This window comes from Diuraphis noxia, unplaced genomic scaffold (assembly GCF_037042655.1).
Source record: "Diuraphis noxia isolate RWA-SAM2 unplaced genomic scaffold, SU_Dnox_SAM2 contig0003, whole genome shotgun sequence".
NCBI lineage: Eukaryota > Metazoa > Arthropoda > Insecta > Hemiptera > Aphididae > Diuraphis > Diuraphis noxia.
The window spans coordinates 19,216,800-19,230,396 of NW_028301713.1; the positions used below are offsets into that span (position 1 = coordinate 19,216,800).

Here is a 13,597-nt window from a genome sequence, read left to right on the forward strand (position 1 = left end):
TTTGGTTTAATACTAGAAAAGAATGTGAACGTTGAACAATGATTAAAATAAAATAATGTTTCTCGATGTCTTTTATAAGCGAAGCCCCCTCCCCCCACCCGCATAAACGAAATAATGTTCACAATAAATAATTAATTTTTTGTTTATCATAAAAAATAATAATAAATTTTTTTTATTCGTTTGTTAAAACCATATTTATTTTTTAACACCTGTGTAATTAAGTTTTATTTTTCCTAGAATACAATAGGTACATGTTACAACTTCTCATAACGACTAACAGAGGCGTGCCGTTTGAGATTTAATATGCGTGTTATTCGATTATTATTCGAAATGAGGTGACTTTTGGTTGAAAATAATAAAAACTAATCTAATTCGATTTACTTAAAAATGAAAATTTTTAAATTAGTGTGGTACAGTTCAGGTCAAAAAAATTAAGATGAATTTATAATTCTCACAAATTTGGCGAAGTAATGATGTTTAGTATAGGCATCATTTTTTGTATTGGTATACAAACTACAAAACTCAACGTTAAACAAAAACGTCCTTTTACTTATAATACCTAAAATCTAATTTATTTTTCGGTTTTAAACATTTTAGTTTACCTGAGTGTAAACTTTTCCGTTCAGAATTAAATTTATGTTTGGTAACAAATCGTTACCAACCACAATAGGTATGCCAAACAACATAGCATCGGTTTTCCATTGAAATATTTATCTACCCTTTCCCGAAAATATGTTCTCAGATTATTTAGAATTCAAAATAATTGATGTAGCGAGTGTATTAATTTTATTCAAAACCATAAAAATTACAATATCAATTTACAAGTTTCACAGTAATATTTATTCAAATATAAAATGGTATTAAAACGGTTTCGAATAAAAATATTTTAACCTAGCTATACCATCAATTTTAGATTCTAAAGGAAGCGATTTTACAATGAAGTGTTTTTTTGTATATTCATTTATTTTTTGTGTCATCTTACACGATAAGTTGTCGAAATAATAATGCTTTGATTTTAAACTTCAGTAGCTTTCCCGGTTATAGAGTGAATCTAGTTGGTGCAAGGGCGATTTCAATAGTTTTCATTCCCAGACGTTTTCAAAAGCATCGGGAAAAACAGAAAAGAAATTAAGTTGTAATCTTGATTTTTTCAATTGTTAAGTGACGGTTAAAAAATATAAAAATACATACTAAACATTTTTTTTAATAAGCATTGTAATTTTGGAATTTGACAAAATAGGTAAAACTCACTAACATTTGCAATTTAATTTGAGTTGGAAATTTATAAAAATTTATGTTTTCAAATCTAAGATTTGAAAATTAAATACAAGATTTTTCATGAGTTTGTGTACTTTTATCAATTAAAAAATTTCCTACCGATAAGTCAAATTAAATGTTTATCTGTTTAAGACCATTTGAATTACTATCAATTTCTCGTGTACCGATATTCTTATTTAAATGTTATTCGAAAACGAATAACTGGATTAACCTGAAATTTACACCATGAGTTTATTTTATTAATTCCTCTGATTGAATAAATTATTAAAATATTTAAACAATTTTTAAGCTATTTATAGACATTTGAGATTTTTCGTTTATTCGGTATTTTTTTCTTTTATAAATGTCAATAAATTATTATTAAATGGGTCAAGAAACTTGAAAATTTAACGCTACGTTTCCCATAAGCTTATATAATAGAAGTTGGAAAATTCTGCTGCAAAAGAAATTTAAAAGCCGTAGATACAACATTTTTCATTTTGTATAGTTATTTTAAGTTCAACAATAGATGAAATTACCTAATATATTGAACAATCAAGAATAACAATTTTAGTTATAGTTTTAATTCAAAAATATTATTCGACGGTCCTAATATCTAGCGTAAACTTTATATTCTATAATATTAACAGTAAATGTCGTTACTGACTTATATCAATATTCATACCTTATAATAAATTGTATACACCCACTTTGAATGACTGAATGAGGTGGGTTGTTAGGTTCATAATGAATCTGATTTCATTAATTTGGAATTTATTTTATTTATAAGTATCTTTATTTTTTTTTCTTCAAAATAACAACAATTTTATCAACATGGTATAAAATATATTATTATCCTAGACTGACAATCCGTCTCCACTCAGAATCGTGTTTCGTATACAATATGATATTATATCATTGAATTAAAATTTAATATCATCCATTACAGTAACCCACTTGTAAAGTACTTTATAAAAAATCAAGAAAAAGTGACGATTTTTTTTTTAAATTTTATTTATGATTTTGAATTTGTTTTATTTTACAAAATTCGTTAATACCGCCAAAATCTGCAATTTTTTATTTGAACCTATCGGCATTATATATGATATTATGTTAATTAACGATAATTTACTATTTTTTAAAATTGATTATTTGAATTCATACAATTTAAGAGGAAATTTAAATTCAGTCTCAAAAGAGTAATATTATCGAGACCATGTATTCAATGCATATTGTATAGAAATACTAACATAAACATATTTATGAAAATTTAAATTATTTAGATGATATTCAACGTTTCGATAAAATTTAATTTTTTCGGAAACAATATTTTTCTATACCATATATTCTCCTAGGCCACGTCTACAATGTCGATTGTACATCTGTATTAAATGTAACAACGGACACAAAGCGGCATATTTAATTTGCAATACCTACTTATTATTTAAACAGTTGATATTATATTATTACTATGTTGTTTTTCAGTCGTCGAGTTTCTTCGTTAAAACATTTAAAAATATTCTAACCTATACCAAATTTTTATTATGAGATCTTCTTGAAATTATAACCATGCAATTATCCATCTATAATGCGTTTTGATTGATCAAAAATCTTGAAAACTTAATACAAATTCATGCAGTGCTTGTAATAGAAAATCAAAATATTAAGATGAATTTATAATTCTCACAAATTTGGCGAAGTAATGATGTTTAGTAGGCATCTTTTTTTGTATTGGTATACAAACTACAAAAATCAACGTTAAACAAAAACGTCCTTTTACTTATAATACCTAAAATCTAATTTATTTTTCGGTTTTAAACATTTTAGTTTACCTGAGTGTAAACTTTTCCGTTCAGAATTAAATTTATGTTTGGTAACAAATCGTTTTCAACCACAATAGGTATGCCAAACAACGTAGCATCGGTTTTCCATTGAAATATTTATCTACCCTTTCCCGAAAATATGTTCTCAGATTATTTAGAATTCAAAATAATTGATGTAGCGAGTGTATTAATTTTATTCAAAACCATAAAAATTACAATATCAATTTACAAGTTTCACAGTAATATTTATTCAAATATAAAATGGTATTAAAACGGTTTCGAATAAAAATATTTTAACCTAGCTATACCATCAATTTTAGATTCTAAAGGAAGCGATTTTACAATGAAGTGTTTTTTTGTATATTCATTTATTTTTTGTGTCATCTTACACGATAAGTTGTCGAAATAATAATGCTTTGATTTTAAACTTCAGTAGCTTTCCCGGTTATAGAGTGAATCTAGTTGGTGCAAGGGCGATTTCAATAGTTTTCATTCCCAGACGTTTTCAAAAGCATCGGGAAAAACAGAAAAGAAATTAAGTTGTAATCTTGATTTTTTCAATTGTTAAGTGACGGTTAAAAAATATAAAAATACATACTAAACATTTTTTTTAATAAGCATTGTAATTTTGGAATTTGACAAAATAGGTAAAACTCACTAACATTTGCAATTTAATTTGAGTTGGAAATTTATAAAAATTTATGTTTTCAAATCTAAGATTTGAAAATTAAATACAAGATTTTTCATGAGTTTGTGTACTTTTATCAATTAAAAAATTTCCTACCGATAAGTCAAATTAAATGTTTATCTGTTTAAGACCATTTGAATTACTATCAATTTCTCGTGTACCGATATTCTTATTTAAATGTTATTCGAAAACGAATAACTGGATTAACCTGAAATTTACACCATGAGTTTATTTTATTAATTCCTCTGATTGAATAAATTATTAAAATATTTAAACAATTTTTAAGCTATTTATAGACATTTGAGATTTTTCGTTTATTCGGTATTTTTTTCTTTTATAAATGTCAATAAATTATTATTAAATGGGTCAAGAAACTTGAAAATTTAACGCTACGTTTCCCATAAGCTTATATAATAGAAGTTGGAAAATTCTGCTGCAAAAGAAATTTAAAAGCCGTAGATACAACATTTTTCATTTTGTATAGTTATTTTAAGTTCAACAATAGATGAAATTACCTAATATATTGAACAATCAAGAATAACAATTTTAGTTATAGTTTTAATTCAAAAATATTATTCGACGGTCCTAATATCTAGCGTAAACTTTATATTCTATAATATTAACAGTAAATGTCGTTACTGACTTATATCAATATTCATACCTTATAATAAATTGTATACACCCACTTTGAATGACTGAATGAGGTGGGTTGTTAGGTTCATAATGAATCTGATTTCATTAATTTGGAATTTATTTTATTTATAAGTATCTTTATTTTTTTTTCTTCAAAATAACAACAATTTTATCAACATGGTATAAAATATATTATTATCCTAGACTGACAATCCGTCTCCACTCAGAATCGTGTTTCGTATACAATATGATATTATATCATTGAATTAAAATTTAATATCATCCATTACAGTAACCCACTTGTAAAGTACTTTATAAAAAATCAAGAAAAAGTGACGATTTTTTTTTTAAATTTTATTTATGATTTTGAATTTGTTTTATTTTACAAAATTCGTTAATACCGCCAAAATCTGCAATTTTTTATTTGAACCTATCGGCATTATATATGATATTATGTTAATTAACGATAATTTACTATTTTTTAAAATTGATTATTTGAATTCATACAATTTAAGAGGAAATTTAAATTCAGTCTCAAAAGAGTAATATTATCGAGACCATGTATTCAATGCATATTGTATAGAAATACTAACATAAACATATTTATGAAAATTTAAATTATTTAGATGATATTCAACGTTTCGATAAAATTTAATTTTTTCGGAAACAATATTTTTCTATACCATATATTCTCCTAGGCCACGTCTACAATGTCGATTGTACATCTGTATTAAATGTAACAACGGACACAAAGCGGCATATTTAATTTGCAATACCTACTTATTATTTAAACAGTTGATATTATATTATTACTATGTTGTTTTTCAGTCGTCGAGTTTCTTCGTTAAAACATTTAAAAATATTCTAACCTATACCAAATTTTTATTATGAGATCTTCTTGAAATTATAACCATGCAATTATCCATCTATAATGCGTTTTGATTGATCAAAAATCTTGAAAACTTAATACAAATTCATGCAGTGCTTGTAATAGAAAATCAAAATATTAAGATGAATTTATAATTCTCACAAATTTGGCGAAGTAATGATGTTTAGTAGGCATCTTTTTTTGTATTGGTATACAAACTACAAAAATCAACGTTAAACAAAAACGTCCTTTTACTTATAATACCTAAAATCTAATTTATTTTTCGGTTTTAAACATTTTAGTTTACCTGAGTGTAAACTTTTCCGTTCAGAATTAAATTTATGTTTGGTAACAAATCGTTTTCAACCACAATAGGTATGCCAAACAACGTAGCATCGGTTTTCCATTGAAATATTTATCTACCCTTTCCCGAAAATATGTTCTCAGATTATTTAGAATTCAAAATAATTGATGTAGCGAGTGTATTAATTTTATTCAAAACCATAAAAATTACAATATCAATTTACAAGTTTCACAGTAATATTTATTCAAATATAAAATGGTATTAAAACGGTTTCGAATAAAAATATTTTAACCTAGCTATACCATCAATTTTAGATTCTAAAGGAAGCGATTTTACAATGAAGTGTTTTTTTGTATATTCATTTATTTTTTGTGTCATCTTACACGATAAGTTGTCGAAATAATAATGCTTTGATTTTAAACTTCAGTAGCTTTCCCGGTTATAGAGTGAATCTAGTTGGTGCAAGGGCGATTTCAATAGTTTTCATTCCCAGACGTTTTCAAAAGCATCGGGAAAAACAGAAAAGAAATTAAGTTGTAATCTTGATTTTTTCAATTGTTAAGTGACGGTTAAAAAATATAAAAATACATACTAAACATTTTTTTTAATAAGCATTGTAATTTTGGAATTTGACAAAATAGGTAAAACTCACTAACATTTGCAATTTAATTTGAGTTGGAAATTTATAAAAATTTATGTTTTCAAATCTAAGATTTGAAAATTAAATACAAGATTTTTCATGAGTTTGTGTACTTTTATCAATTAAAAAATTTCCTACCGATAAGTCAAATTAAATGTTTATCTGTTTAAGACCATTTGAATTACTATCAATTTCTCGTGTACCGATATTCTTATTTAAATGTTATTCGAAAACGAATAACTGGATTAACCTGAAATTTACACCATGAGTTTATTTTATTAATTCCTCTGATTGAATAAATTATTAAAATATTTAAACAATTTTTAAGCTATTTATAGACATTTGAGATTTTTCGTTTATTCGGTATTTTTTTCTTTTATAAATGTCAATAAATTATTATTAAATGGGTCAAGAAACTTGAAAATTTAACGCTACGTTTCCCATAAGCTTATATAATAGAAGTTGGAAAATTCTGCTGCAAAAGAAATTTAAAAGCCGTAGATACAACATTTTTCATTTTGTATAGTTATTTTAAGTTCAAAAATAGATGAAATTACCTAATATATTGAACAATCAAGAATAACAATTTTAGTTATAGTTTTAATTCAAAAATATTATTCGACGGTCCTAAGTAGGATAACAAAGAGAGTTCAAACACCGCCACCTGACCCTGCAGACCCCGCTGACCCTCATCCCGCTGACCCTCATCCCGCTGACCATCATCCCGCAGACCCCGCTGACCCTCATCCCGCAGACCCCGCTGACCCTCATCCCACCGCCACCACCCGCCGCCGCCGGTCGCGTACGTACGTGACGTATATCCCCGCCCTACCGCCCGACCTCCCGCATCACGCATCACGCATCCCAACCACCACCACCCTCCACCGCCGCCCCCGGTCGCGTACGTACGTGACGTATATCCCCGCCCTACCGCTGACCACGCAGACCCCGCTGACCCTCATCCCGCAGACCCCGCTGACCCTCATCCCACCGCCACCACCCGCCGCCGCTGGTCGCGTACGTACGTGACGTATATCCCCGCCCTACCGCCCGACCTCCCGCATCCCGCATCACGCATCCCAACCACCACCACCCACCACCGCCGCCGCCGGTCGCGTAAGTACGTGACGTATATCCCCGCCCTACCGCCCGACCTCCCGCATCGCGCATCCCGACCATATCATGCGCGCATCCCAACCGCCACCACCCGCCACCGCCGCCGCCGGTCGCGTACGTACGTGACGTATATCCCCGCCCTACCGCCCGACCTCCCGCATCCCGCATCCCACCTCCGGCATCCCACCTTCCGCATCCCGCCTCCCGCGTACGTGCGAGACATATATTATCGTTATCATTTATTATGTTATCACACCTTATCATATTATTGTTATCATGTTACCAATTATCATATATATCCGTGCAAGTGATATATGACGGGAAAAAAAAACTACAAAATAACTGATAGAGGATCAAAAAACATTGACGCTTTAACCCACTAGGCCACCCCGCCATATACTTTAATAATGTTATTTTCACCTATTTAGCCAGAGTTTGATCATATTTAAAGTTAAGAAGAAGACGAAGATAAAAAATTTATTATAACTATATAATATTATAAAAATAAACACATTTTATTATAAATGTTAATTATTTTCATCGAATGAGTTGAGGAAGCCGCTGTCCGGAGAATAGACTTCTGACATTTACATTCTCCACCACTATAAATGATTTTATTGTCAGAAAATAATAATACGATATTAAAATTCCTATTAGTGAATAACTCAGTAATGGCCGATTAGTCGCCAGGATGTCGCGGACTCTTAATAGCCGCTATATATATCAATACTAATAGCTTACACCTGCACACTTAGAACTCTATGGTAGGCTTTTCAATTCTTTAAAAATGTTCACATTTGCAAAGAATTATCATGAGCCAGGATGTCGTTAATAGTTACAATGGACATTTATATTGAAAGACACTTTCGAAGACAATAGATATCCTTATTCAATTAAAAATATATTACACACTGCAAAACCATTTATATTGATAGATGTATTGACAATAAGAGATATTAGTACCTTATGCCGGACGTTTTTAAATCCCTCACACCTATTTAAAAGAATCCTGACTGAAAAAGCTGTCAGTCTTTCAATACGTTTTAAACCGTTGCTCAAGTCTTAATAAATTTTAGTGAGTTAAAACTGCGTGTTTTTATTTTTTTATTTCGGTATTACTTTATACAATTTTAAAATGTTTAAATGCGAACAGTGTTCATCTGAATTTACACGTAAAGATAGTTTAGTCAGACATATGAAAACTCATGAGGGATATCAAATAGTGTGCAGTATTTGCGATAAGAAATTCTCTAGGCAAGACGCTTTAAGCAGACACATGAAAAGCATTCACGGTATGTTTATTTAAATATTTTATTTTTTTTTTTTTTTCAAAAATTCAGTTCAATATTTATTTTACAAGCTGTTGCTCGCGTTGCTCCGAATAGGCCTGATGAGCCAAGCGGAGATTTTAACGATGGGTATGATGATCTCTTTATGGATGCTCATGCTTTCGATGAATTATTATCGCAAATCAACCCTACACAGGCGACATGGTCACCAACCCAGTCATTGGTAACATGTAATTTTTAAAATAAATATATATATATTAACAAATTATTATTTATGTATAGCCTATCAGTCCACCATCATCGTTTGACTGTTTAGACGACACAGCTGATGGATTTGATTCAGATAATTATGCACAGCGGCCTCCATGATATACATCACCAACGAATCTAGTAGATTATGTAAACGAAGGATCCATTGATTTTGTGTAAAATAAAAACAAGCGTGATATTTAAAAAACAAGTTTTTTTTTTTTTTTTTTATTAAAATATAAGGTATATAAAAATAATTATAAGCTATTTACATATCATACATACGCCCGCCGCCGCCACCGCCACCGCCACCACCGCCACCACCGCCACCACCGCCACCGCCACCGCCACCACCGCCACCGACGCCGCCACCGCCTGACACTAGCGCTACCAATGTTTCCCACTTTATATTGTCGATCAAAATCGTTAGTAGTTGAGTATCCGTTCTAGCAGCAAGTCGTTTAAAAGTGTGTTTTAGTGTTTAAAAATTATTTTAATCATGGCTGGATCAATCAGAAACATGGAAAAAATTTACCAGAAGAAGAATTTTACATATATTCCACCAACACCGCCTGCAGAGCTCATCGACTGTAGCAATTTTACACTAGACTTCACCGGCCGTAAGTTTTTGAATGTAGGTCTTGATCCTACAGATGATTTCAACACTATAGTGCAAATAATAACACCTTCACGATATGTAAATATGTCTACCGAATTTCTAAAACGTATTTTCTCACTTATGGGAAATATATTGTCGTTTATACTCGAGCAACCTAAAAAATACAAGCGAAATTTATTTCTGGAAACAGAAATTATTTCGCTATCTAACATGACGTATCAAGGAGAAAATGTGCTAGTGATTGAGTCGAAAAGACAAGCCGGGTGTCGAATATTGTTAAATAGGACAGATTTAATGAAAATGCAATATTTAGAATGGTCAATTCATGAAACGGTCGTTCGAAAGTCAACCATCATACGGCCAGTTGTCTTACAACAGTTTGAGGTTATTGGAAATTATTTGGACCAGGAATTCACCAATGTGAAATCACCACCGAAAAACAACGATGAAATGATCGTTTTTATCAAAAATTTAAATGACGATAAAATAATTGGATCAACTCCTAAAGAAGACATGAACTTCATCAGTCAGCTCAAAATAAATGCTACTACTCAATTAGCTGAACAATGGGCGCAACGATGGAATGGTGAAACGTCACCCGAGGTAAACCTTTAAATTATATCGTTTGTAAAAATATTTAACGTGTAATTATTATTTTATAGTTATTCACCGAATCCGAAATGAGGCTCATATCACTCTTGTCGCCACCTCAATACTCAGCCATGTCTCCAATGCTATCACAAGCAGGGGTAATTTATAACTTATTTATATTGAAATAATTTAAGTATTAATTATAATAATTATTTTAGGGGACTGATGAGGATCGTGGAATTGAAGAATTTTTAACACAGGCGACATGGGTACCAACCCAGTCATTGGTAACATTTAATTTTTAAAATAAATATATATATATATTAACAAATTATTATTATTTGTGTAGCCTATCAGTACACCATCGTTCGACTGTTTAGATAATTGTGGGCAGTACCCTCCATGGCATGATAAATACATCGAATCTACAAGTCCCGCAGTTGATGAGAACGACGGGCCGACGTCTTTCAACCACTCGCCATCTATTCTAGGCGGCAAGCCCACGAAAAAATTAAATAAGCGGAACGCTAAACGCAAATTATTTGAATAATATTGTTTAAATAATTTTTGTGTAAAATAAAAACAAGCGTGATACTTAAACAAGTTTTTTCATTTATTAGATTAAGGTTTACAATTTATATTTAAAACAAGATATTTATAAAGTATATAAAAAAATTACAAAATATATACAAGGTTTACAATTTTCTAACATCTCCACTAAACGGATTGTAAGTTATAATCTGGTCATGTAGTATTAAACAATAAGCTGCAGTCTTTTCTGGAATGACGGTGTCCGTTTCAAAGTCTATTCGTAGGTCCACGGTCGATGATTTCACGTTATCATTCTGGTACGACAAATCAACAACGACGATTGGCACATAGTTTTGAAAAATATGTTTTGATAACAATGGTTCACAATAATCTCTCTCGTAATACGATTTTTGAAAGTCTGTATAAGCTTTGTAGAGTATGCTGGTGGTATTATTTTTAAAATCAGCTCGAAAGTCTTCATATGGATACACCTCGGAGTTTAAGTGTACTTTAAGATTTTTTAGTTGACAGTGATCAAATCGCCCAGCGTCGACTTCGATATTGTTTTTTCTACTTGTTTGTAATCCAAACAAAACAAATCTAGGTTTTTCGAGTAAGCTGCTAGACTTTACAGTCCACGAATGAGAAGTGTTTCTAGGGAGCACGGGATACTCGCATAGATCCCAGGTCCTGAACGCACACGACAGTGTTTTACGAGAATCTAATACTTTCAATAACTTTAATTTTTCTTTATCACTGACTTTGATAATAGGCATCTTCCAAGTCACCTTAGTCAGTTCAATAGTAATTTTCTTATTTTTCTCAACGTTTTCGGTGGCTCCGGTACCCACAACATGTATCGCATCGAGGTCGGTAGATGCGCGATTTAAAATCAGTTGCTGATTGCAATTGAGTAATATTTTCTTATAATCTTCGCAAAACCCAAATACATGTTTTAGTGGAATGCATCCAGAAAATACATTGTTGGTCATAAAATTTTTATTATCTTCGCTGTCCATTGCCGAGTCCCAAGCCGCGTTCTCTAACGCATTCAAATCGTTCGGAGTATACGAGCAGTATGCTTTCAAACATGATGACACTCCAGGTGATTTCAATTTCTGTATTTCTATCCCGTTTATTTCATATCGCATCTCAGAGAATAAAAATGCCAATCCGTTATTTGAAAAACGAACTTCACCAACTGCATCGGCAGGTTTATTTATTTTCCCCTCGATGTAAATATAACTCTCACACGGCAAAGTGTAAGAATCCATGTTTTGAACATTAATTCTAATTTCTTCATTGTACGATAGAGCGGCGCTTGAATACGGTGTGAACGAATGGTAACTCTTTTGAGTTATTTTACAATCGTCGACATAGTCGGCCGTCACGTCTAAATATGAGTCATCCATCATTGTAAAGAACGAAGAAAATTTAAATTATTTTTCGTGAGCTTGATATTTTTCGGTTTAGATGTAGACTTCTTAACGGCAGGCAGTATACTGATAGGTTTTTTGATTGAAGCTCTTTTTATATTAAATTTGAGCGCCATATCCACGCGTTATTTGTAAACGAATTGTTATCGGTTCACCACGCAGATTAATCAGACAATCGTTCTGATCTTTTAGCACGATATTTACTTTAGTTATTGAAGTCGTGTTGAGGCCGTAGAAAACTGGATGCCTAGGTACCTCGACGATTTTATATCCCGCAGGTACAGTAGGATAAAGCTCGTGTATGATCTGGCTCGGTGCTCCGTCACAGAATGAGCCGGTGATTAAGTTACACTCTACTTTTATAGAGTTTATTTTCATTATGTTGACTATATTTTCAGATTCGTGAGTAGCACCAGTAGTATATAGTACATTTCTAAATCCTAGCAATTTCGCTATGCTATTCTCGACTCCTAAATCGACTTCATGGCTGCACGATATCATACACTTTAATGTTCTGCTGTTTGCTTTTAATTCAAAAAAACTGACATAGTCGGGCATCATTTTTTGTATAATAGACTCTAACTGATCCAACTCATACGTCCCCGTAGGTATAATTACGTACTCATTGTTATTGATCAAATTACGGAAGGCAATAGTATTGCAACCAGGTTCTATGTTTGGTATAGAATTATTTGTCTGTAAGCTTAAAAGACATATCTGTGCAGTATTTTCTACTTCCAGCGGAGGAAAGATCTCGCATGACAAATCACTAGAGTTTCCGTTTAACGTTAATGTGAACATGACAAAAATTTTAAACACAAGTGTCCACAGTTTGTAGTATTATATTTCTGCTCTTTGCTGTAATTGAAATGTATGTTGCATCCGTGAAAATATGTTTGTACTTCTAGTGGAGGTGGTAAATTTCCAAAGCTGTCGTAATATACGACTTTTTTTCCGATTTTTTTATACGCTACCCAATGCGTTCCCGTACCGGTTTCCGCGTCCAAATTAATAATCGCTGATTCCTGATGTTTAGGACGTAGAGGCAACTTATCTCTGGTAAACACGCCGATGAAATGAGGTAATTTCATCATACGAGCATATTTTATAAGTTCGTAATTGTACAACGCTCTACTGGGTAACGTGGCAATTAGTTTTTTGACTTTCTATACTTTTTCGCTTTTGGACCACTTTTATGCGGTGTTTCTATTTTATACGAGTTGCCTTTATACGGCGTGAGATATAAACCTTTACCCAAATGGGATGGAGTGTTTCTATTAAACTCATTGGCAACCTTCACAACGTTGGCTACGCCGCCAGTCAGGGCTCCCAGAGCTGACAACCCGGCGAAAATCGGTATGAGTGGTAGCACACCGCCTTTTTTCGGAATATTTATTGTTCGTGGAACTTTGGTCTTCTTAATTTTGAATGTTTTTCGCGCAACGGCTACACATTTTTTAGTCAATTTCATCAAGTTTTTTTCTCCGACATTTTTCTTGATAACATTTTTAGTGGCTTTAAGTGCTGCTTTAAAACCACAACCACCACCTACT

General features: G+C 31.6%; 2 protein-coding genes across 2 annotated transcripts; one reads left to right on the forward strand and one right to left on the reverse strand.

Moving 5' to 3' along the window:
• Positions 1-9,312: 9,312 nt before the first annotated feature.
• Positions 9,313-10,627, forward strand: LOC149056949 (uncharacterized). Its single transcript, XM_089224807.1, has 4 exons — positions 9,313-10,089; positions 10,149-10,235; positions 10,296-10,364; positions 10,427-10,627. The coding sequence occupies exons 1-4, from the start codon at positions 9,367-9,369 to the stop codon at positions 10,625-10,627; spliced, it is 1,080 nt and encodes a 359-aa protein (XP_089080933.1). The 5' UTR covers positions 9,313-9,366.
• A 145-nt stretch (positions 10,628-10,772) lies between these two features.
• LOC149056950 (uncharacterized) lies at positions 10,773-12,023 on the reverse strand. Its single transcript, XM_089223243.1, has one exon. The coding sequence runs from the start codon at positions 12,021-12,023 to the stop codon at positions 10,773-10,775; it is 1,251 nt and encodes a 416-aa protein (XP_089079369.1).
• Between the last annotated feature and the right edge of the window lie 1,574 nt (positions 12,024-13,597).